This window comes from Chlamydotis macqueenii, chromosome 1 (genome assembly GCF_036417535.1).
Source record: "Chlamydotis macqueenii isolate bChlMac1 chromosome 1, bChlMac1.mat, whole genome shotgun sequence".
Classification (NCBI taxonomy): Eukaryota; Metazoa; Chordata; class Aves; order Otidiformes; family Otididae; genus Chlamydotis; species Chlamydotis macqueenii.
In genome coordinates, this window is record NC_141556.1 from 157,174,154 (window position 1) to 157,198,634 (window position 24,481).

Below are 24,481 nucleotides of genomic sequence, written 5' to 3' on the forward strand. Positions count from 1 at the left end.
TGCGCGGCCTGCGGCGCTTTGCCCCGCGGGGCAGCTTCGGGGCAGTTTTGGGGCATCCCCCCTGCCCTCCCCGCGAGCGGTGCCGGGCCGGGCCGGGCCGGGCCGGGCCGCACGTGGGTGGGTGACGGCGACCGGGGCCGGCGGGGCTCGGCGGCTCCTCCTCCCCCGGCGCCCGCCGGCGACTGGGCGTCCGGGCTGCGGCGGCGCGGGGAGGTGTTGGTTGGGAGGGAGGTGGGGGTGTGCCCCTGCCTCCTGCAGCGGGGCGGTGCGGGGCGACAGCGGCAGCCGGGGCCGGGAGGCGAGCGAGGGCGGGCGGCGCGGGGCGGCGGCGGCGGCGGTGGGCGGCGGGCGGGGTCCGCGCCCGCGGGCGGCAGCCGGTTGCCTGCGCCTCAGCCGGGCTCCGGCGGGCGGTGGCGGTGCGCTTCTCCCGCCGCGGGGCTGCGGAATGGCAGCCGCTCAGTAGGGATGGATCCTGCCGTGGCTTTTGTTCTGCGGATCCACCCATCCTCCTAGCAGCCAAGTGCCGGGCTATGGTGGTCTCCCCGGGGATCTTTCTTCCGCCTTCCGCCGGTGTCTCCGATGAGGTTTTGGCCTCGGCTGGGATTTCGCCACCTTACTTTTCGTTTGGCTTCGTGCTGAGGAAAAAAAAAAAAGAGAGAGGGGGGGTTTCTTTTATTTTTCTCTCCATGCTTTTGGTTATAATCCGGTGTTGATCTAGGGGGGGGGAATAACCGTCCAGCCTGGCTGAGAAAAAGCATCCGTTGAAAAGTCTCAAAGAAATACACCACGTGAGGAAAAAAAACTGGGAGAAGATCGGAATATAATCAATTTTTTTTTCCTATGATAAAACTGGTGCCCCTCTTCAGGAGAACTGGTCTCAATTTATTATTATGCAACCACAAGGATCTCTTCTTTCTCAGGGTGTATAAGCTGCTGGATTGCTTTTCGCCCAAATCAATGTGGTTTCTTTGGAACATTTTCAGCAAAGGATCGCATATGCTGCAGTGTCTTTGTGGCAAGAGTCTTAAGAAAAACAAGAACCAAACTGGTAAGCAATCCATTGCACTGCGTTGTTTTTCTTTTATGCTATCCTGTCTTGTTGCTCGCCGAGGTAGATCTGCAATCCTGCTGAGGGGAGAAGGGGGAAATAGAAGGAGGCCAGCACGGACATGCATGTGCATACGTGTATGAATAAGCAAGGAGCGGTTTGGATTAGCTTCAGCCACTGTCACCACGGAAAAGAAAAAAAAAAATCAAAGGCGACCCTAGCCCAGCTTGCGTCTCCTAGTTTCTATGTGCTATTTCCAAAGAGGAAACTTTTATATCGCTACCCTTTTTTTTTGAGGAGAAGCCGGTAGAGCCCCCCTTCCTTCCCATCCCCGTGCGAGCCCCCCTTGCACACCCCCAGTCAGTTTTGGGAAGAGGAGCCCGAGTCTCCCGTGCTGGTGCGAGCCGGCCCTGCCTGCGGTGAGCGAGCGAGCCGCGGCTCCGGTCCTGCACAGCACTTTCTGATGAGCTTGCGATATGTGTGTGTCCCCCCCTCCACACACACCCACCCATCCACCCACCCGCCTCCCTGAAATCAAACCCGACACCCCCTGCCCTCGGCCTGGGGGCTCCCCGCTATCACTCTCCCACTTCTCTCCCCCTCGGCGCTCAAGGCCGGGGAGGTGGAGACGGGGTGAGGAGAGAGGGTGGACACTTTCTTGGGGCTTATGCCCAGCCGGCAGCCCAGCCAGCGATGCCAAGCGGCGGCAGCAGCCCCTGGGAGGCCGCCTACCCCCTCAGCCTCTCCCTGCCGGGGTGCCCCCTCTACCCGGTGTCCCTGCCTCCCTCTTCCTCTCTGCCCGCCGCTCCGTCCGGTTCAGCCGGGCTCCGAGGGGGGAAACTTGCGGTGCATTACATAAGAAACGCAAATGCAGGTGCTCCGGGCCGCCTGGTCCCGGTGGTGCGGGATGGTGATGAGGGGGGCTGGTCATGAGGGGGGATGCTGTTGCATCCCTCTTGCTCGGGGCGGCCGAGCTGCGAGAGGAGGAATGCTCGGAGCAGCGAGCTTTTTAGGAGAAATACCGGCCCTCCTCCCCGCCTACCCTCCGGGCTCCGGTCCGCCTGGGGAGGCGAGAGGCCAGCGGAGCCCGGGCTGCCAGGGGAGGGATGCCGTGTGCGTGTGTGTGTGCGTGTGTATGCGTGTGTGCCGGCTGCCCTGCAGTGGCAGCTCCCGAGCAGGAGGCTCCTGACGCGGGCACTGCAGTGTAGTAGATCACCGGCTCTCCTCGCCTCTCTGACACCCCCAACATCAACAAGCAGCGGCCCTGGGCAGCCCGCCCCCCCCCCCCCCCTTCCCCCGGCAGTCCGGGATGCCAGCTCCTGCTTTGCCCGGTGGAGAGAGTCGTGGTGGGCACCTCGGGGGATTTTTTCTTCTCCCCATCCCCCCGGCTCGTCTCGTCCCTTTCTTCCCCGCCGCTGCAGCACAGAGCAGCCCATTCTCGGCACAGCAGAGGCCGAGATGCCCCGCCGGAGGCTGCGCTCACCCTCCCGCAAAGTGCCCTTCGCTTCACTCGCTCCTCGGCCCTGCAGCGAGCCGCCTCCCGCCGGCCGGGGGCAACTTCCAAACCCTGTGCCTCCCCAGCCCCCACCCCCCCACCCTGGGGAGGGATGAGGCAGCCAGTCACCTTCTCGCAGCCCCTGGGAACGGCCCCTCTCCCCCTGCCCGGGCCGTGACCGCGGGGGTAGAGCGGAGCCTCGGCGGGGCCCTGCTTGCCCCCCCTGCCACCGCCTCCCACCCCCCACCCCCCTGGGGTCTGGGGCGACTCTAGCGCCTGGGCGACAGAGGATGCCCTCGAGAGGATGCCCTCGAGGAAGGGTGCCGAGGGGTGGGGGTGGTCTCTAGACCTTCAGTTTGCCTACTTGGGGGGGAGGCATATAACACACTCCCCCTCCGCGCGAAAGGCCCGTGTCCTTTCCTTGCTGGGAGGAGGCTGTTGTCGGACGAGTGGGTTTTGGTGGCAGATGGGCTGAGTCGGCCCAGGGGGCGGGAGGGGGCAGCCAGTCTGAGCAAGTGGGGCGGACTAAGGGGGTGGGGGGGGGGGGGTGTGTCAGAAACCTAGGAGGGGAGAGGGGGAGAGAGGGCTGGGGCTTGCCGTTGCCGCCCCCATCGGCCCCGGCCGCGCTCGCTGCTCCCGCCGGGACGCCGAGCCCAGCAGAGCCGCAGAGCCCCGTCCTGACAGCCCATCCCCGCTCAACTGCGGCTGAATTGCCGGGGGAGGGGGCAGATCCAACCCCCCTCGGCTGCTTTCGGAGAGCAGGGATCCGGTGCCGCGGTGCCCTGCCCCGCCCGGCGCCCGCCCTGGGCCGTGGGGCTCCCCCGCTGCCAGCGGCTCCGCTACCGGCTGCCCCCCATCTCTCGTCCCTCCCCCGGCCCCCTTTTGCCCGCTGAACTTTTCAGGAGAGACCGGACTCTTCGGTCTCAAAAGGCACCACACGAGCGAGCAGCTGTTGCTGCTCCAGCCGTGCAGAAACCCGAGCAGGTTAGGCAGCTAGCGCTGCCCGTAATTTCAGTTTATTTCGTTATTTTCGGCCTGGTGCACTCTTTTTTTTTTTTTTTTTTGTCCCTTTCAACAGCTGGTCTTTTTTTTTCAGAAACGGGACTGGGTGGCTCGGTTCCAGATGTTCCCTGCTTTGTGTTTCCCCTGCACCGCTGGCCGCAGCTCTCCCCTCCCTGCCGTGACCTCCTGCCGGGGCTCCCCCGGCACCCTCGGGGCTCCGGCTGGCCCCGACGGGGTCACCAGCACCCAGCAGACCGAGGGAGGGGAGGGATGGAGTGTCCGGTGGGGTGCGGGCGAATCTCTGGCAGGGTTGCGCCAGGAGGCTTTGGTTTATCCCTCGTAGAAACGCAGCTGGCTGGAAACACTTTGTTTCAAATTGGAGATCCTGGAAAGAGGAGCTGCCTTTCGTTTGCTACAACTGTTTACCTCTTCATACTTCTTCGTAAGGAGAAAAACTTTGAGAAGCAGTATGTGTGACTTTGCTTGCACCGATTGAATTTTTTTTTAGAGTTTTCCTAAGTTTATCACTACAAAAAGTAACGAAGCCCCATGTACCTTCAGTATCCTATCCAGCATGAAAATATTTGCAATGCGTTAGGTTCCCTGGGCTTCACTTGCTTTTGTAATTATTCCCGTCTCACTCTGCCCTCCTGACTCGTCATACGCATGGGGAGGACCTCACAAAGTGTGAGACAAAAGAGACTTTTTTCCTCACAGAGAATTAAAAGTTGCTCAAAACTGTAAGGCCTGAGCCAGGGCTCCTAATGATGAGATGCCATCCTGGTGGCTTCCTCCGGGGCTCTAAACTGGGCACATTGGGTGGGAAAGATTTGGGACTTGAGAGGAAATGGGGAAGGAGAGTACCTCTGGGTGTTTTTTGAAGCAGATCCAGGAAGTGAATAGATTTTTTTTTTTAACCAGATGACAGCTGTTAGGGTGCCCGTGGGAGATGAGTTTGTTGGCCAGAGTATTGGATGCCCCCGTGGCAGGAATTGCTGTCAGGCTTCCCTCCCGGTGGCAGCCCGGCAGGCAGAGGATGGATCAGGTTTCCTCTCCATTTACCTCCAAGAAGAGGCATCTCTCCAACTCAGGCTGTTGACAGAAGAGTAGATGGAAATTGGCATTACTATAAATATGTTGCTGATAGAGGAATTTGGTTTCTGTTGGTATCAATCCCATATCAATCTCAAACACAAAACCTATTTAAAAAGAAGAGCCTCTGAAATGTGGATTGTGGCTGAACTGGGGTGGCTGCATAGTCCCTTGTTAAACCCCTTCTCCGTAAAATCATCAGACTGTTCTTTCATGGTTGCTTATCATTTTGGAAAAGTTTCTAAGCAGAGCCACGGGAGACTGGATCTGTTTGGAGCGGAAACTTGGGTTCTGCCCATAAAATATATAGTGTGTGTCTTTATCTGAATTCTAAGTAATTTGGGCCCTGCCGCTGCCTTCCTTACTGACAGAAAACAAACCTCCTCCTGCAAGACAAAGAGTGTTTGCCTAAGTAAGAGCTGCAGGATGAGGTCCTTGAAGTTTCTGTCACGTAGGTCTGAAAAGCAGCTCTGGTTGCCTCACTACCGTAATTCCTGTACTGCTAAATTGAGCCACGGTGTGTTTCTGTCTCTCAAATGTAAAATTGCCTATTTACATCTACCTCACCTACTGAAGTTTTGTCCTCTATGGAATACATTTTCTGAATTTACACAAATTTAATTATTCTCGATCAAATTTAATTGCATATTCTACTTGTTAAGGGGTGAAATTAATGCCTGCTCATGCATCTCCCTACTGTGATAAAAAGCTTGCACCTAGTTCAATGCCTGCTAATGACAGGCCATTTATAAATGAATTCAAATATACAAAAGATGTCTTAGGGAAAATACGAAAAATGTGTTTACAGATATCATTGGTTTAAATATTTATGTGTATGCAGCTTTCATTTGAGTTGGATGTTTATTTTACTTACCTGCTCCGATTATGTTAACAATATTAATTTTGAGCTAAAATTCCTATTGACTTCAAATTTAGATAAGGAGTAATTTAGACATTCAGAATTTGTCTTTTTGCAAAGATTTTCTGTCCAGTTAAAGGCCTGTAAAAACATAATCTGGAGAGGAGAGAATTGCTTGAAACTGGAAGCCAATTTTTCAGGAGGACTTTGTAAAACTAAAGAAATGGGAAGCAGGGCGTCACACGGACTCCGGGGTGGTGTTCTGTAGTTGCTGGGGCCACTACTGAGGTTCTTGTAGAATTGTTCAACACATAGAGTGAAACGCTGTGAGTCTAGAAGGTGGATAAATGAAGTGGTTGTGTGTGAATTAAACCCAACTGACTTTTTACAGACATTTGCCAAACGTGCCCGCGAGCACCTAGTCCTACTGGGGCAGGTGTCGTTCAGTCCAGGGTGGTCTTCTTACTTCAGGGGCGGTGGTTTGTTTCTGTACCTAATTCGGTTTCAGGAGGCTTTTGTGATTTTGGACACATGGTTACTTCCCTCTGCCTTGGTTTCCTGGTTGTTAAAAATCACGGGCGATGTCTGAACATCGCACAAGCGTGCTGTCGGTCCTCTTGTTTGCTTTTCACATTTCAGTGAATGATAGCTTTACAAAGACAAATTACTAGTTTACTGAACAACTTACTGAGTTTGAAACATTGAAGGATCATAAATTTTTTTGCAGTCTCTGTTGTGAAAAAATTGCTGTTGGTGTAGCACAAGGCTTGATGTACAATTAATGTAGCTGAGAGCTCCTCACCGCTGTACAGAAAGTCTGCATACAGTAGGAAATAAACTTTGCAGGATGGGGGCCATATTTAGTTCAGAAAGAGCCCACTTCTTGCACAGTGTGTCAACTGTCAGAACAAAGAAAGCAACTGGGAAGAAAATATTTTTTATTGGAGACCATGTGATGAAGCGCTCAAGGGAGTATATTCATCTTTAGGCTAGATGTTAAGAAAATTATTTATCGTGTGCTTGAAGTGGATCCTTAGAGGTTCTGGGCCACTCAGAAGGACTGAAAATTACAATTGCAAAGGGAACTGATGGGTTTTGGCACTGGGATGGACTGAACTCACAGTGAGCAAAACGTACGTAAGTGACGTATACTTCTTAACATACTGTGCTGCAAAGGTAAAGTGTGTGAGCAACTAAAAAAGTTGTTCTTCAAATCAGGAGCACGCTGACTTTGAAGAGGATCTTTTTAAGGGTAAAACCTTGAAAATCATTAAGTGAAAGGCTTTTAATGGGTAAATAGAAGGCAGGTTTGTCATATCTGTAGCATACACTGTTAGAAGCACTCAGGTTAAATAGTAGCGAGGAAAGTAAATAGTTGCTGATGAGACAGCACTGAGAAGTCAATAATAATATCTGTAGTAAAATTCAATGCACAAGTCAGAATAATGACAGCTTCTGCAGTAAAATTCAATGCACTAGTTTAGGTAACACACAGTGTTGAGCAAAATCAACATTTTAATAGTTTGAGACTTAGTATTGGATGGTTGTGTGGCTCAAATGACAAAAAATGGCACGCGGTTGCTAGCAGAAATTGATGGTGTAATTTTAATGTCCGTATTTTGTATTTTCGCTCTGACACCTGCTTATTTTACTTTTAACTGGAAACAGCATGAGGAATTGCACTGAGGTGGTTGAACTTTTGCATACAGAAGGCAGTATCTTGGAAATTACTTGGCTTAGTAATTTTTGTGGCACTGAAATTAACCTGGTCCCATCAGACAGTAGAATCGAACCAAGGTTAAGCATTTCAATTCCATTGGAATTGTTTTGGCTTTTGCTCTCAGACAGTGATGCAAATAAGCTGTAATCCTCTATGAAAAATTTGTTTTAAGGAGATTCCAGAAAGAATCGTATTTCACTGAGCTGATAGGGGAATAGACTTTGTCATTCCCTGAAAATCCATCATGTCATCCATGTTTTTTTTGGTGCAGCTTTGTCATCTGGAAAGATGAGAACACAGTGAGGATACAGAATGTACGGGGCTTGCGTCTCAGCTTGTGAACATGTTCTGTCTCCAGCTCTGGGCATTAGGTGGTGTAAGAAAAACACAAGACACGGGGCAAATCTAGTTTTAGTCCTTCCCCTAATCTACCCTCTCAGTTTTCGGCTGTCACTGGACCTCCTGAAGCCTGATGGCATGCAGTAGCCTCTGAAGGAGCTACATAGCTTTACTTGTCAAACAGCATTTCTGGTTTTGGGCATCAAAAACTTTGTGTGGGAGTGAGCTCCACATAGCTATGTGCTGTGTGGAAAGGGCGTGGAGGGGTTTGTACTTTCAGTGGGTACTCCTTGGTCCTTCTGTTGAAAACCAGAAGCGAACACTGCTATCCCTTCTCCCTGTTTGTGTTTACCAATTACAAGGAGCTTGTCAGGGATGAGTATCTCATCTGTAAGGTGAAGGACACTTCCTTCATGGTGCCTTCTCCTTCCTTGAACTGTCAGAAAACACTCAGTGTTTCTACCGTCTCAGTCCCTGGACAGTATAACTTGCCTTTGCTGAGGATACAGGATGTCTCTGGCTTTTGAGGACAGAGGAGACAGCAGCTGACACATCCCTTTGCATGGGGATCTTGCCTCCGTGGCCCTCCTGAAATGACTGGAGGTTTCTGGTTGTGGGCATGAGCATGCGCAGAGGGTTGCCCGCAGTTTCACCACAGAGTAGAAGCTCACAAAACTGTAGGGTTATGAGGAGTTGGGAGTCCTGCATTGGCAGGTTGCCTCTGCTTTTGTCCAGCTAAAAGGAGCTCATTCCTATGGATTTTCTAGGCCTATGGGATAAGGAAGTATCTCTTGCAAAAGCCATGTTTTCAAAAAGTCCTTTCTCTTGAGGGAAGAAGCAGGATATTGGTACCTTGAACAAGCTTTTAAAGAATTAATCTCTAGTGTGACCAAAACCGAGAATTTTATACCAGTGTTGAATGGTTTGAATAGGAGAGAGAGCTTGCATATAAAAGCAAAGACTTCTGTTTACATATAAATCTCTTGGTTCTCAGCAGTGCTATCAAAGAAAATATACAGGAATTTCATTGCCCTTTAATGAGGTTTGAGCCGAAAATATTAATTTAAAGAAGGCAAGTTTGACAGACTTGTTACTCTTTCAGTAAAGGTATTTCTAAGCATGACCTGCTACATTTAAACAAAACGTCCAGATTAATCAGTTCCCACTTCATGCTTCTCATTAGAGAAGCACGTTACGGAGCATTACTATTGCCCAGTAGTGTCTAAACTTATCACTCATTGCTAATACAGTTACATTTACTGACATTGAATGAGAGGAACACGAGCTACCTGGAAAATATAGAAAAAAAAGATATGGAAAAAATATAGACTAGGGAAATGCTGAAAAAAAAAGCAGTGAAAACATTAGTACAGCAGTATCTTATAAAATGGAGTATCCTATCAGGAATATCTTAATAAGGGTTAAATTAATAGTAATGATTGTTAATTCATAGTGCTCAGGATATGAAAAAACACTTTACAGTTCTGATTTTCTTGCAACTAGAAATTGCAAGTCGATACCCAGACTACAAATAGTCCCTGAGAAACTGAACCTAAATGTGATTTAGGCAGATTATCCCAATAGGAGATCAGCCCAAGATCTCAGATGTGAATTGACTTCAGTCTATCTAAAACCCAGGTGCAATTTTGTGGCTTGGACTCTTTCAGCTTTCACTAAAATCCGTGTTTTTAAGTGGTGTTAGCAGGTGGATTAAAATTTGTAAAGCCTTGGGCCCCCCAGGCCCAAGCCTTGGGCCCCCCAATTTCCTCCTAGCCCCTTGCCAGTACAAATATTTTTTTTTCTTTATGTTTGTCCTCATGTGAAGGAGACTTCTGCCTCAAAAACTGGGGTTATACGGATTTTCAGTACCAGTATTTGCTAGTCTCCTGGCTATACTCAGACTTATTTTATCTCAGTGAATATGACCTTGACCCATCCTAAACACTGTTGCCTCCATTATAGCCTCTCACATCTCTCTCAGTTCTTTCACCTGCTGCTTGTGCAGGCATCTCACCTTTTTACTTTGGGTTAGGGTCTCTGAGGAAAATTAGCCCTTAATTATATTTCTTTCAGATAGTCCTTCAGTCCTCTCCACCACTTTGAATAATTAGCTAGTGGCAGTGAGCAAAATGACTGTACAGGTTATTACTGATGTAATAGATATTTATGATGGACTATCCTTTGTTTTATTGGGCATGAGCTGCATGAATGATTGGTTTCCCACTTTCTGCTAATTTACAGTAGCAGAACAGGAGCAGAAGTACATAAATGCAGAGGCAGTAAAGCAACTGTGATTGATTGGGAAGAGACAGTAAAATCAGCAAGAGGATTCAGAAGACCTAAGAACAAATGTTATCCCTTTCATTTGCTTTGAGGATATTACTTGCTGGAGGATAAAATGCTTTATGTGGGATTCTGCTGTAAAGCAGGACTCCTCAGCTTCCAGGAAAGATTTCTGGATAACATTGCTGAGCAATTCTTACTTGACCTGGTAGGGAACTGGTTCCAAGTCCTGGCTTTGCTGGCTCACATGGGTTCTATGTACCTCCTTGAAGCCTGTGGCTGTGGTACCCTGCTGAAGAGTTCCCGGAGAATTGCAAAATCTGTGTGGATGCAAGACATGTCCCACATATCCATACCACCTGCAGGGTACAGACGGAGTGAACTTGTGGTCTGGATCTGGCTCACCTTTGATTCACCTTGGTCACCTTTGATGGAGTTCGCTTTTGCTAGTCTAGTTTTGAGGCATTATTGTATGAGAGGTTAATAACATGCTGTAGGGTTCCTGCTGACCAGGACCATTTGTGGCAAAACCAGCGACTGTGTGTGCTATTAATCCCTGTGTTCTGAAGAGTTGAGCTCTGCCTACTTGCACAAAGTTTTGAAACATGTCAAAGATGAATGCCCTTACCTTTGAAACTTGTAGCATGGACTCTTCTTCCGTGGAAAACAGCACCTAAAAGCAGCATGAGGTGGTTTTACAGCAAATACATCATTATATAGTGCTTGCATTGAAGATCCATGTTTTTTGAAAGAGACTTTATTTTGGTTTAGAAATGAACTTTAAACCCTGATAATGTTTGAGGAGTTGTAAAAGTGTAAGAGAAAAAAATAAAGCTGTTATAGTTTCCTAGGTAATACATATCTGTGTAAAATCAATGGGTTTACTCATGGTAGGAGGAATGTTAACCAAGGTTGTGGGAACGGAGTCGTGATTTGTGTTCTAGCGTCTCTGCTCATTTCATTTCACTTAGTAGTTTATAAGAGATGATGTATCTGGGGTATTAGTGACATGAAGTGGAGATGTGTCCTGTGATTTGTGGGCCACAGAATATATTCTTTCCTGGTTGAAGGTTTTCAGTGGAAGTGTATCTTAGAAGACATTGGCTTTCCTAGCACTTCAACATCACTCCTGTTGATTTGGAGCACTGCTGTACACCATTGAGGAAAACATAATCTAAGCGGTTCCTCAAGACACCTAAGTAAATACGGTGCTCTCGGTTGGAAAAAAAAAAGGTCTATGAGAAAAAATAGTTGAACTTAAGGATATGCAGGTGAATATCATGGTGGTTTAACTGTATGGATACTCCATTTCATGGCCTCTTAGGTGCGGGATCAGAATGATTTCATTCCAGTTGTGCCGGCTGCCATCAGGATGAAAGCAGAAGCAGCAGTTTAGGGCATTGTAACCAAAGCAGAAGTAAGGCGTAAGTTGTGCAGACTAGGTTAAAACCTTTTGATAAAATATCAGGAGAAACAACAACATGAGGGTTCGTTATGTTTGCTGAGGCCTGTTTTCCTTGGCTTTCACTGGCTAGTTGGAGTGACTGTGGGCTAAGCTGGCTGCCAAAAAGAGTGCCTGCTAATAGATTTAACATGAAAGATGAGGGAAAGATAAATACTAAGTCCTTGTAGTCATATATATAGGTTAAGAATTTGGGGGTGGAACTTGATGAAGTTTGAACAAAAGTAAGTCAGAATGTGATGTTAGTACATTAGGTGAGATTTTTTTTCAAGTGCTGTGTGGATGATACATGAATAGCGTGGGATGCATTCTCTCCCACTTATTCTCAGAGGGAGATGAAAAACCAGAATGACAAAAGAAATTATAAAGTAAATAATAAAGGGATTAAAGGAATCTGTAGTCATTTAGAAAGGTTAGTGATAGAGAGTTCTACAGGCAAGCAGAATTTAGAAATTGTTTAAGCTACTTATCAGTCGAAGAGCAAATAGATCTGAAATTTAAGGACATTTTCATGAAAACATCTATTTCTAGAAGTGTTTCTTTCCCAAGGACATCTCAGAGAGTTATATTTGAGAGTCTAGCTTCTCTCAATTTGTTCCATTTATAGCTGTCGTGCTAAAGGTGAGATATCCTTGTAAATGTTGCTCTGCTTTTATAAATGAAGGTGCTCCCACACTCTCGTAGGTCTCCCGGCTGTCCTTGCACAGCTCTGGAGTGGCCTCCAGGGTGACCTAAGGCTGAGTGTCCGGTCCCTCCTGCGTGCCTGCCGGCTGTCGCAGGGACGCTCTGCGAGCCTCTTGCTGGGCACGCCTGGCAGCCCTTGCTGCTTTGGACCTGCGTGGGCATGTTGAGTGAGTCCTGTGCCTGCTCCAGCTGCCTGGGCTAATAACACCTGCAGAGGAGATGGGATGCAAGTCTGAGAGAGTTGGGGCTGTTCAGCCTGGAGAAGAGAAGGCTCCAGGAAGACCTTATAGAGGCCTTCCAGTACCTCAAGGGGGCCTACGGGAAAGACGGGGAGAAACTCTTTAGCAGGGTATGTTGTGATAGGACGAGGGGTAATGGTTTTAAAACAGAGGGAGGTAGATTCAGACTGGACATAAGAAAAAAAATTTTTACACTGAGGGTGGTGAAACGCTGGAACAGGTTGCCCAGAGAGGTAGTGGATGCCCTATCCCTGGAAACATTCAAGGCCAGGTTGGATGAGGCTCTGAGCAACCTGATCTTGTTGGAGATGTCCCTGCTTCTTGCAATGGGGTTGGACTAGGTCACCTTTAAAGATCCCTTCTATGATTCTATGATTCTACTCAGGAGGGTGGCCCTCAAGCTAAACTGAAGCAATCAGTGTAGTTGGCACAGTGAGAGGAAAAGTACTGGTGAGAGGAAAAGTACTGGTGAGACGAAAAGTACTATTCTCCCCTCCCAAAATGAAATTTAAAAAAAATTGATTTACAACACAACTTAAAATGCAGTGTATGTGCTTCTACAGATCTTAAGCTTTGAAAATCTTTATATCAGACACCATGCCCTGGGTGGTATAAACTATAGAGAGCTATACTACACTTGAAGGATGCAAATAGCTTTTGCCTCTATCAGGAGATTTCAAAGGCATTTCTGCACACGTGCAAGCATTAGGCACTGTGAAGGAAGATAGTACAGGTTCAATATTAATTTGCCTTTTTCTTCCAATAGCTTATTAAGTCCGCAGTATAATAGGCCAAGAATTTTAGGTGCCATTCAGACCCAGTAGATCGCTGTAAATCTGCATCAAGAAGCTTATACCGGAGATCCTAAAGTAACTTCAAAGGAGAGACAGTCTCTTCTTCTCATTAACAGATGGTAAGTAAGAATTGTGAGTAAGAACTGTCCACCTTCAGTTTGGCATTGATATCTTTCCCCCACCTTAAACTCCTCCTAGTTGCTCAGGAAACTAAGACTGAATTTACATTGCTTAATTAAAAAGGGCCAGGGATTGATCCAAGTCCAAATGGCTCTGGCTGGCGCATGTCCACATTACTTGCAGTTACCACCCTCTCTAGCTGATTTGGCTCAGAGAGGGCTAGCTGAAGTGGTCCAAAACCACCTGGGACTTAAGGAACGAGTGTGAGTGACCAGGGGTCTAGCACTTCTTTTATTTAGCAGTATGAGCACAGCCAAAGAGGATCAGAAAGTGCCTTTCACCACCACTGAGCAAAGTTAGGGCAAGCTCTGCTTGTATGGTGATTTAGACCAGATATAAGGAAGAATTTTTTTACAATGAGAGTGGTGGAGCACTGGAACAGGTTGCCCAGAGAGGTGGTGGATGCCACATCCCTGGAAACATTAAAGGCCGAGTTGGATGGGGCTCTGAGCAACCTGATCTGGTTGGAGATGTCCTTGCTTCTTGCAGGGGGGTTGGACTAGATGATCTTTAAAGGTCCCTTCCAACCCAAATTATTCTATGATTCTGTGATTTACTTGTGCCCCCACCCTCCATGTGGGAATGCATCTGAACTGGTAACAGCATATGACACCAGTCCAGCCAGGCAAAGGGGATATTAGAGCTTTGGTAGAAGGGATGAATCCCAGCTTAATCTTTTGAGGAAGGAGCACCTAGAAAGGGGCTTCCCATGGGCTCTGGGTTAATACTGTGAAAAGCTGATGGAGGAAATTGAGTAGAGTTCCCTGCTTCAGAGTAAGTCTGGCAGCTGAGCAGCAGAGACACAAGTCTGCAAGGAATGAATCATAATGAATTTCTGAGGAGGGCGAACCAGACAGGAAGGGAAGCTCAGTCTTGCCAGGGAAAGCAACGGATTTGCCCTTTCTCCTCTCTCTGACAAGAAGAAGATGCAGCTTCAGGGTAAGGAAGAACTGAAGGATAGGAGGTTTCCTCTGTCTCTAAATAAAACCTTTTTTCTTCCACTTCACTGACTTGTTCTTGCTGTCCTCCTCGCTGACCTTACTCGGGATCACCCCTTCATTTGAGTGGGCACGTGGAACAAAACTGGTCAACACCATTGGTCATCAGAGTAACCTCTTGTTTTACTGTGCACCCGTCTTTTATTTGCTGAGCTATATGGACACCAACCTGAGTGGCTGCTGCACATGCTTCTTGATCTTCCTTTAATTAATGGGTCTATATTTCTCCCCACATGACCGCAGTCCCTCTCTTCCCCTATATAGTTGTCAGGAGAACAAGTAAAGAAACATTTTCACGGATAATTGCTGCTTTAAATATTTTGGCAGGCTAAATCTGGTCACAGTCTGTGAATTGAAAGGGTCTGGTTTACAGGCTGACAGTACGCTCCAGTATATTGGTTTGTATTTTGCCTATATTTATGAACATTATAAATCATAAGGCAGTTTGGGTTTTTGGTTTTTTTTGGAGTTTTTTTTTTTTTTAAGTAGTTTTAGGGAAATTAATTTATAGCACTTGGAATATCTTGATTCTTTTCTCTGAGACTGCAAAAGGTATATTTACTCTTGCATTTAATGCTAAATATGAAAAGGTTGAATTTAAGCAGGGGATTCTCCTCTTTTCATGAATTCCCTGAAAACCCTTAAGGTATCTGTTCCTTTACAAATTAAAAATCTGAAGAAGTCCAAGCCGCATTACTTAATCTGGGACTAAGAAGGATGTTGCATTTAACAAGAACAGAGATTTGTAATTTTTCATTGCCTACAAGAAAGCAAATTGTAGAAAGCTCTGATGATGGGACATAGTTTTGTGTTGCCTTAAAATGAAGCACAGTGAGGGGGGCTGTGTTCAGCATCTGGGATTGTTCCAAAGAAATGGGATTTCTGAAGCCACTCTACACCACCCTGTATCTTAGGAAGTTGAGTCAAACCTTTATAGGCTGGTAAAGTCTTTTTAGCAATAGAGGAGTAAAAGGCTTTTGGTATAAATACATCTCAATTTATTAGGTGTTTTGGAGACTATTTCTTCGGTTAGCAGCACATTAATGTAACACGTCTTGGGCCTTTCACATGGCATGGCAATTAAGACAACTTGTGTCAGACTAACTGCATTGAGATGGTTTCCAAGAGTGAAAATATCTTTTCCGCATTCTCCCTTCCAGGCTGGGGAAGTGAAGTTTTTTGGTGTTCTCCTCATTTACAGTGTCTTTCTTTTTGGCATGCTACCTGAAAGAACCAGCTTCAATCCTTTTCCTGGAAGTTCCCTGCTGTTTGCTTTACGCTGCAGTGCTCCATTGTCAGGTTAGGTCATCAAAGACCTCCAAAGAAGGGTTTTACGTGAGGAAAAAGAGAGCATGCTTTCCCTGGCCAGAGCATGGGACCATTCTTGTGATGGAAGTGATCTTTGCCCTTAGAGGAAAAGAAGGGGGAACATTTTTTTTTTGGCCTTGGCACACTGCTTTGGCTTTTTAAAATCTAGCTAAATTTAAATACTCAAATCCTCTGTTGCTAATCCACCACTCCTTGGTCTCCGGAAAGAGAGGCCCCTGATTCTGTGGAAGACAATAATTTTCTTGTACAGATTAAATGGTTCTGTGCTTAACCTGCTATTACTTGAATAATTCTTACAGCATCAGACCCAGTCTGCTCCATCTTCTTGTCTCTTTTAACTTACACTGACTAATTTGCGGAACAAGCATGTCTTCCCCAGTTTGCATCCAAGGGCATTAACATATAATGAAACTAATCTAAGTCTACAGAAACCAAATTGAACAAGCAGCAAATGAATGGTTGAGAACAGAACAACAGTTTCCCCCCATGTGGAAGCTGTCCTCTTGGGTTTTCCCTCTAAAGAGAATTGAGCTTTTTCTCAGAATCCCATAGTTCTTGTCTTTTTCATTGTTTTCACTCAATTAGGTACAGGCAACAGCAGAAACCAGAACAAGCTGGAGGTTACACAAATAGATTTCAGAAGTCTCAGTGTGTCTTCAATGAAGGACCTCGAAGCAAATTTATGAAATGAAAGGCTGAGTTAGCAGGAATTTCTAATCCTTTTGAAAAATACTTCTAAAAAAGGAATACCAGAAAATGAACGTTCAAACTGCAAACATTGCACTATACAAATTACTAAGCGGGTCACCTGGTAGTCTCCTTGCCCCTGACACATGGCACTAATGTTTTTATCCCTGAAGGGGATGTGCAACAACAGTATCCTAAGTCCTTGACAGAATATTATCTTCTCAAAAAATTATTATTATTATTTTTTTTTAATCCAGTGCAGAGTGATCTGGTCAGTGTAGAAGCATGTGATATCTGTTGATATTAACATTGCTTCTCAAAGAATAGCACTTAAAATACTGGTTCTTTTAAGGATAGATATAATGGTGAGTTTGCAAAGCTTCTGAAAGAGCACTGGTGGAATGGCCAGTGTGTAAGATGCTGCCCAACGGGCTGCAACTAATTATGAAATAAAGGTCTGTTATCAAAACAAAATGTAAACATTCTTGCTTTAAGTTCAGTGCAGTTTAACTTAGGAGGGCAGTTAAGCCACAAAGCTCTATGTTGCTAAAACCAGGGTTCACGGTACCCCCTGTGAGTGCCTAAGCCTTTCGAACACTGAGACAGTCAGATGGCCAAGGTAGTGAAGTGATGTTTTCTGGGGAGTTTATAGGAACCAATTACAAGCAATTTGTTTAAATTAGTGGTGAGAAGTTCTACATTAACAATTGTCTTTGTGCTAATAACTTGGAGTGCCTGGAGTGTGGTACTTTGAGTGCTTAAGATGTACCTGCACTTCAAAAGGAGCCAGATCTTTTGTCACATTTGATGCTTTCATACGAAAAGGATGCAGCTGAAACTTTATTGCTCAGATATTTTTAGGAGCTTGTTTTACATCAGTATACCTTTGCATTCTTCTCTTCTTTTTTTTTCTGTTTTGTTCGTAACTGGTCAAACTGTTACCACACTATTTTCAAGGTCATAAATTAGCCATTGCTCCTTTATTTCCTGTCATAGTCCTGTTATAAGACCCCATTTTTGTCACTATGTTCCACAGCTGATAACTGAGTGGACTGCTCTTGCCCCTCGATGCATAGTTACTTAATTAGAGATTAGACAATATTTTAATTCAAATATGTAAATATTATCGCATTACAGAGTTTTTTTAGTCCATATTTCCCCTTCTTTGCCCACAGAGGACATTGGCATGGGAAAATTACTTTGCCAGTGTCATGGTTTCTACTACAGTCCATCTGCTTATTCCCCTCCTTCTTCCTTCAGCCCTCTCTTCCTATCTTCCTTTCAGACACATTTGTTAGCGGGAGAGTGAAAATCCTGCTTTACAGTACCCATCGGGGAAATATTTCCACCTGGGGATGGGACATAGAGCAATGCTTTCTCACCACTCTCTCCACTTCTGTGGGTACAATACAAAGCTCCTGTCAGTTCACATCCTTCACTGCGCTGCGGGGCCTCAGCAGCGCGGTATGTTTCCATGTATTTTAAATCCTGACGGACTTTAAAAAGCCTGAGAGCTAGGAAACCTCTGCTGTGCTCCATGAGAGATCTCATGGTCTTTCTCCCACAGTTCCCTCCAGTGTTGAGAGGAAGTATTTGGTGCCTGCATTCAATGCCGTAGTGACAATTACTCTCATCCTTGGAGTGTGGCGCGTGGCCTCGCCACCTGATGAGGTTCAGCGTGGTGAATCTGTTTCGTAATTGAGGAAACCTTTGCTTTAGGAGTGAAGAGATTTTGAACTTTGAGTTTCTGGTGCTGTGGGGCAAATACTGCCCTTCTGAGATCGAGCTCTGCTCAGAACAAATTAGGGTGGATTCCAATAACAGATGGGAAGGGAATAGGCTCCTGAAATTTCTCAAGAGAGAGCGCAAGCCCTGCTCGCTGTAGCATCCAGCCTGTGTGCAGAGGGATTTGCTTGAGTGGAGTCAGGAGAGGAAAGAACAAAGCCAGTCAATCCACTGGTACCCAGGTGTCCCTAAAAACTAACTTTTTGTGACTGAGGTATCAAAATTTTTGGCTATTATTACTAAAAGTTCTTCTGTTCTACAGGAGGTGAAAAAAAGTTTTAATTTTATGATTAATTTTATGATAGAGAGCCTTCCTGCACTTCCATGTACTATGCTGACAGCATTCACAGTGCATTCCCCTCCCTTCCTGCACTTCCAGGCTCATGGATACCACGAGTCTGTTAATACTTACAAAATGACCTTTATTTTGATTCTTCTTCATCATCCATCCGTCAGCCATTTCAACTGTGTCGACTCTACTTTGCTCCGTTTCTGGCGATAGAGTAATGAGGATTTAAGAAGATAATGTCTAAAGAGGAGCCAAATAGTCACATTTATGATGGATGTACAAGGAGCTGAAAGAACATTTACAGGTCAATTTTGGTATTACTGCCCTGATATCTCATCATTTGGCGTGTACAAAGAAGCATGAAGGATTTTTCAGTGGATGCTAGTTCTACTGGATTTTGGTTCTCTGCAGGCAATTTTAGTTTAAAAGGTCTAGTGACAATTTGAGCGATAAATAGGTTAATATACATTATACAAATTCCCATTCTGCTGTTAATAGATCCCAAAATGTTCTTAAAGGTAGAATGTAATGTTAATGGTGGGATTGGGCTCATGGTTTAGTTATCATGTTTTGGAATATCAGTTGTGTTACAAAAAAAAAACCCTTTTTGTTTGGAGCATTCAACCCCAGCCCAAAGGTCTTTTCAGTAAGGGGAGGCACTGCTCTTGGCTTGGATGAGTGTTGGAGAGAAAATTTTGGTATGTTTATTTAATAAATAGGATCTATGCTGTTTAGCAACAATGTAAAATGGAAGGTGCAACTGGCCTGTTTGCTTTTCAGGGGTAATATTAACATTCAGTTTCTTAACCAGTCTTTCCAAACTATATAGTTTTACCAGTGCATTTCAGTATTTGGATAGGTTTAATGAAGGGCTCAATCATCCAAAAATTGTGTTAATTCCATAATAGCAGGCTCAAGGCTCTATCTGTGTCTTACCCAGGTAAAGCTGCTAACCTTTGATTACATTACAAGGGTAAAGCAAGTACAAATTTGCTGTATTTAAGTTGCATTGTTCCTCCAAATGATCCAGTTGTTTTATTTGTCCTTCAGAAATGATGAAGTTTCTCTTTCTGAGTATCTTTCCTCCCACCGTTTTTTCATTTTTTCCTTTCTCTCTGCTTTTGGAAACTGGAACAGAAGTGTTGCATGTTGCCTTTCCTCCCTCTCTGCAGATTCGGATTGTTCCTAACTGTTATTGTACCTCAAGAGGCCTCGGTAAGGACTGATGTTACTGTCTCCAGCAACTCGCCATACAGCTTACACGGTTCATACCAAGCTGCATGATCTGTGCCACCTCATCGAGTCTCAGGCTGCAGCTTTGAAGAGCTGTGTATGCAAAGATGACAATTCCTACAATTCACAAGCTCGTGTCTGAACCGATATTTTCCATCCACATACTGTGTTATAAATACAACAGAAAAATATTGCCTGTATGTGAATCTGAGGAGATACAAGAACCTCTGAGATTGCTAGGCCAAAGCTGTAAATAGATGAGACTGTAGTGAGTTGGTAAGGACTGTCTCTTTATACACGGGCACTAAAGGCTGCATAGTTTTTTTCTAAAAGAGGCAGTTAGGGAGTGATCCAGTGACTTCATGTAACAAATAATTAAATAATAAAATATAGCCATAGTCAGGACCTTATTAATAGAGGCAGCAAACATACGCATGCCAAAGAGAGAGCAAACCAGTTAAGAAATAAAATTAAAGATTTTAGGGTATTTTTATTGCCCAAACTAAGAAATATGTTCACATTTAATAAGCAGCATGAAAACAGATGAAAAGTTAATTATATTTAATTAGTTTTATTTATTACTATTTTAGCCTGAAGTGATTTTAATCACTTTAAATAGGAGAATACTTAAGGAAGAAATAAAGAAAGTATTTGTATCTTAACAACATCTTTTAAAATATAGTCATTACTCACTGTTTACTCTAGCTAACCTTGATCCTAAGTAAATTTCTTTGTTAGTCTTCCTTGGTCTTTGAAAATGTTCCAGAGATAAAAGGAAGATAATGCTTTGTTTGTCTTATCAGTGGCTTGTTCTCTCTTATTAACTAAATAGGTCACAGTTAGCCATAGAAGTGGAGGCACTGAAGTAGTGGTCATATACGTCTTCAATTTTAGAACCAAGACTGGAAACCTGTCTGGCTTAAAATGCCTTTTCAGGGACAAAAAAAAAATGATTAAGTATAATGTCATCATGTGGTTAAAATAGAATTTTGGATGATCACAGTTCTTCCTCCCAAGACCCCACAGTACTTAACCGCTTTCTGTTCAAATTCAACATCTCACTGGGCAGTGGCAAAGGATAGGATGTTGTTATTGAGTGCCTCTGCTTTATCTGCATAGTATTGCCATGGTCATGAAAAAAAAAAAAAACAAACCAGTAAAAATATCACAGAATCATAGAATCATAGAATGGTTAGGGTTGGAAGGGATCTTCAAAGGTCCAACCCCCCTGCAAGGAGCAGCGACATCCCTAACTAGATCATGTTGCTCAGAGCCTCATCCAGCCTGGCCTTGAACGTTTCCTGACTGTTTTGCTGACTGTGCCAAATGCTCCTCAAGAAAATCCTAATCCAGTAACATGCACTCATTTAAATGGTGCTATTCGTATGGTAAGGGTGACATTACACTCAGTTCTGCACTTGGCATACCAAGGACAAGGCAGGACTTAATTCCTTCTCTCCCTTGTTTTCCTGCAGCGTGACTGACACAAACTTATTTCATCTATTCTGGGCATAGAGGGATGTCCAGGAGGTTAATTCTTGACAAGGTGGGAAAAACCATGTCTTTGCTCTCTCTGCAGTAGCCAGAAGGCTGGAGACAGCCAGAAGGCTGGAGACAGACCTGTGGGCTGCAGGACATAGAGTAATACCCACTTTCTTCCCATTACAACAAATCTGTCTCTGTCGTCACACGGAGTGGTGTGATTCTGCTGATTAAAAAGGCACCTCACTCCTGGATTCCCAATGATATGTGGGACACAACTACAAAACCAGTACTCTGCTTTAACATAGATAGCAACTAAAATTGACAATTCTACTTCAGTTGTTCATAATATTTTTTGAAGTGTTGTTACTTGCTTCCTGCTCCTTACTCACTTGTCCCTATGCTCTAATGGGTAGTTCTACTTAAACTGCAATTAAAGTCTCCTGTTTCCTCACTTCCTCTGATCAGTTGACGGTGTACGCTACTGTCATATGTTGCAGAAATTAAAATAACAAGTTACGGGATGATATTTCAAACCTTTGACAAATAGTCAAAGTGACTTCTAGTGGCTGCTACTTGTGGATGTGATCAGGTAGATGAATGGCAAGGGCTTTCAGCATCTTTCGTCTCTGAATTTGAGCTGTGGCTCACATAGAGTTGCTAACATGCAATATTTACACGAGTGGAAGCAATAGTACCTGTTCTGCTGCACTTTGAGCGTCTGTTTGAAGCTGGATGTGGTTGATACCCGGATGACTTGAACACAGCACGTGCAATGCAGGCAGAAAGACTGGGATGTATTTTCAGCTGTTCATGCTTGAGTGAGGGTGACTTCAGCAGTCAGCAAGGTAGGGGAGCAAAGAACCACCCCCTCCTCATTGCAGAACTGAGATCACTCCTTTTTCTCGTATTTCTGTGTTTTCTTTTAAGATCAGTTCCATGACTATGGCTGTGGCATGAAGCTAACGCATGGGTATATGAGGTAAACAAACATCTTCACTGCAGACATGTGTTCCTTGACTGGCTTTCTCGTTCCCTGAATCAGGTTAGAAATGCTGTTCAGCATTGACCCCAGGGAGACAGTGAGAGAACAAAGAGAAGAAGTCATGCCCCAGTTCCCCTGACCGCAACCTTCCCTCTGTCAACACGTGAAAGAAAATTGCCCAGGAGTCATCAGCATTTCTCTATATGATGTGCGGACAATGGTGACAGTTCTCCTATGTTTAAGCTGCTGGATCTGCAGCAAGATACCAATGGCCTCAGGAGAAACATTAGCCAAAGCTCTCGCCATAGAGCAGCGTCTCAGTTGATGAAAACTGAAAAGCTTTCTTTCACATCAGTGATGCTGTGGAGATTTGCTTCTGTCACAACAGCACTTACCTCCTAGAAGGACTGTTGCATAGTATAATATCTGAGATGAGTGCATTACCTTTTTTTTTTTCCTGTATGAATAGAAGTAATGAAACATGCTCCAGAATATTTTGTGACTGTAGTGTTTTTGAGGAGAAAGGGGTAAAAGTTTTTGGCTGGTTTCATTGATAGTGCCAAGCATTTTGATGCTTTGAAAAGAGTACAAAGAGTAATTAGTGCTATGGAAACTGTCAGATGCGTGGCAGTTTTATTTTTTACCTTTAAAATCAGGTCCATTTAAATTGATTTGTTGTGTGCTGAAGGCTCTGAGAGAACAGGGCATAACCAGGGGGTCTGTATTCCTTTGCTTTCTGTACAGTAGACAGAAATTCCAGTTTGCAACATGCAGGTTTTTTTTTCAGATGCAATATAGAAAAGAAAGCTGATAAAAATTGATTGCTTTAAAGCTGTTGCGTCCATCCATGATCGTAAATTATTCTGCAGATGTTAATTAGGACTTGGAAATTTCTATGGACTGAGGGAATCTTACAAACCTCTATTTAGAGATAGGGAAAGGAGGAACAGAAAAGCATAATGACTTAACATTTTTGTATAATACTCTTTCTAAGAACACAACCTTATTTTTCAATGCCTTAACCATAAAATCATTCCCTGCTCACTGGCCTTCATACCCTGGCATCCAGATATCTGAAAAAAGGTACAGCGCTCCCAGGGCTGTGAGGCAGGTAAACCTGCTGCTTGTGATCACAGTGCTTGTTTTCAACTTGGTTTTGTTGCTGCCTGGTGATATTTGTCAATACATTATTAAAAACAAACAAATGAAATACATTAAAAGTAGCTGCAAAACCAAGTGTTCAAATATTAGGTTTAATTGACTTTAGAAAGCTGTAATGCTTTAACTACAGCAGTGGGATTAAATCCCTTTGTTTGTAAGCCATTATACCTGGAAGGAGTAAGAAGCCTGGGTATAAAGCAACGTCCTGTTGGTAGAGCAGCTAACTTTCTTCTTAACGGATCTCCATGATATGTACCAATTATGATAGACTTGGGCTTTGATTACTTGATTGCCTATTGGTTATTATTCTTTGTTTTCACTGCCTGAGCCCCGAGCATTGCCCAACTGCTGTAGCAGCACCGGAGGGAGTACCTCCCAGCCAGCTTGAGAAAGGTGTTAGGAGCAACCAGAGAGAAAATCCTCCCTCTCACTGATCAAAATCCTGGGCTGAAGCACGCACAGCACAGCCAGAGACTTTAGCTGCTAAATTCCAGTAAGTCTCTTACAAAGACACTGTCTGAGGTTTTCTGTGGTGCTTTTTTCAGGCGTCTGCTCTACTTCACAGATGCAGTAGACCTTTTCAGAGGAACGACTGAGAGTTTTTTTTTAAATATGGGCAAGATGTTTCCAGACAGCTCAAGCTGCCACTAATAAGTCTCAGGAGGACTTATTAGCTGAGGTGTGATTAGAAACCAAACTGTTTATGTGTACTTGTGCTGTCCTGTGCCCAAGTGAATAATGTTTCCTGTAATGTGGCGTGCTGAAGGGTGCAATGCAGAGATGTCCAAGCGGCTCCAAGCAAAGCTATCTAGACCCATCTGAAACTGGTGCTCGTCTGGAGCTAAAATACCCCGATGGATGCAAACTGATGTCAGGTACCTCACATCATTTCATTACTGGTGTGAGCCTAACTGAGGAGAGGAGTTATCCCCTCCACGTGCAGAAAGTAGTTTACGTAGGTGCCAATTCCTTACTAGGAGTTCAGCGTGCAAACACCTTTCAGGGTTAAGGACCACCGCCTGGTTAGCTGCACAGATGAGAAATTGTTGCTATTTGAGTTGACAGCTACTGTATGTGAACTGATAAAAATATGAAGGATTCATAGTTTATCTGTTCCCAGATTTTCTTTTTTATATTGTTGTTGCCTGCTTTCTCACTTTCACGTCAACATGACCAGACACTGACTAAGTATTTTCTTTCTGGCTAAACTTTATGCTCTACTTTTATGAATTAGAGCATAAAATTCCACCACTAAGAAAACGAACTATGGTGACCACATTATTTAAAGCTGCAAAAGGACAATGAAACATTAAAGGCCGTGCTTCACCCCAGAAG

General features: G+C 44.9%; 1 protein-coding gene across 1 annotated transcript in view; it reads left to right on the forward strand.

The window, feature by feature from the left end:
- The first annotated feature begins 459 nt into the window (after nt 1–459).
- Nucleotides 460–24,481, forward strand: part of FGF14 (fibroblast growth factor 14) — a 404,862-nt gene continuing 380,840 nt past the window's right edge. Inside the window, exon 1 of the mRNA XM_086770933.1 lies at nt 460–1,048. Coding sequence (XP_086627059.1) covers nt 841–1,048 — 208 coding nt within the window. The 5' untranslated portion in view covers nt 460–840. The remainder of the gene's footprint in view (nt 1,049–24,481) is intronic.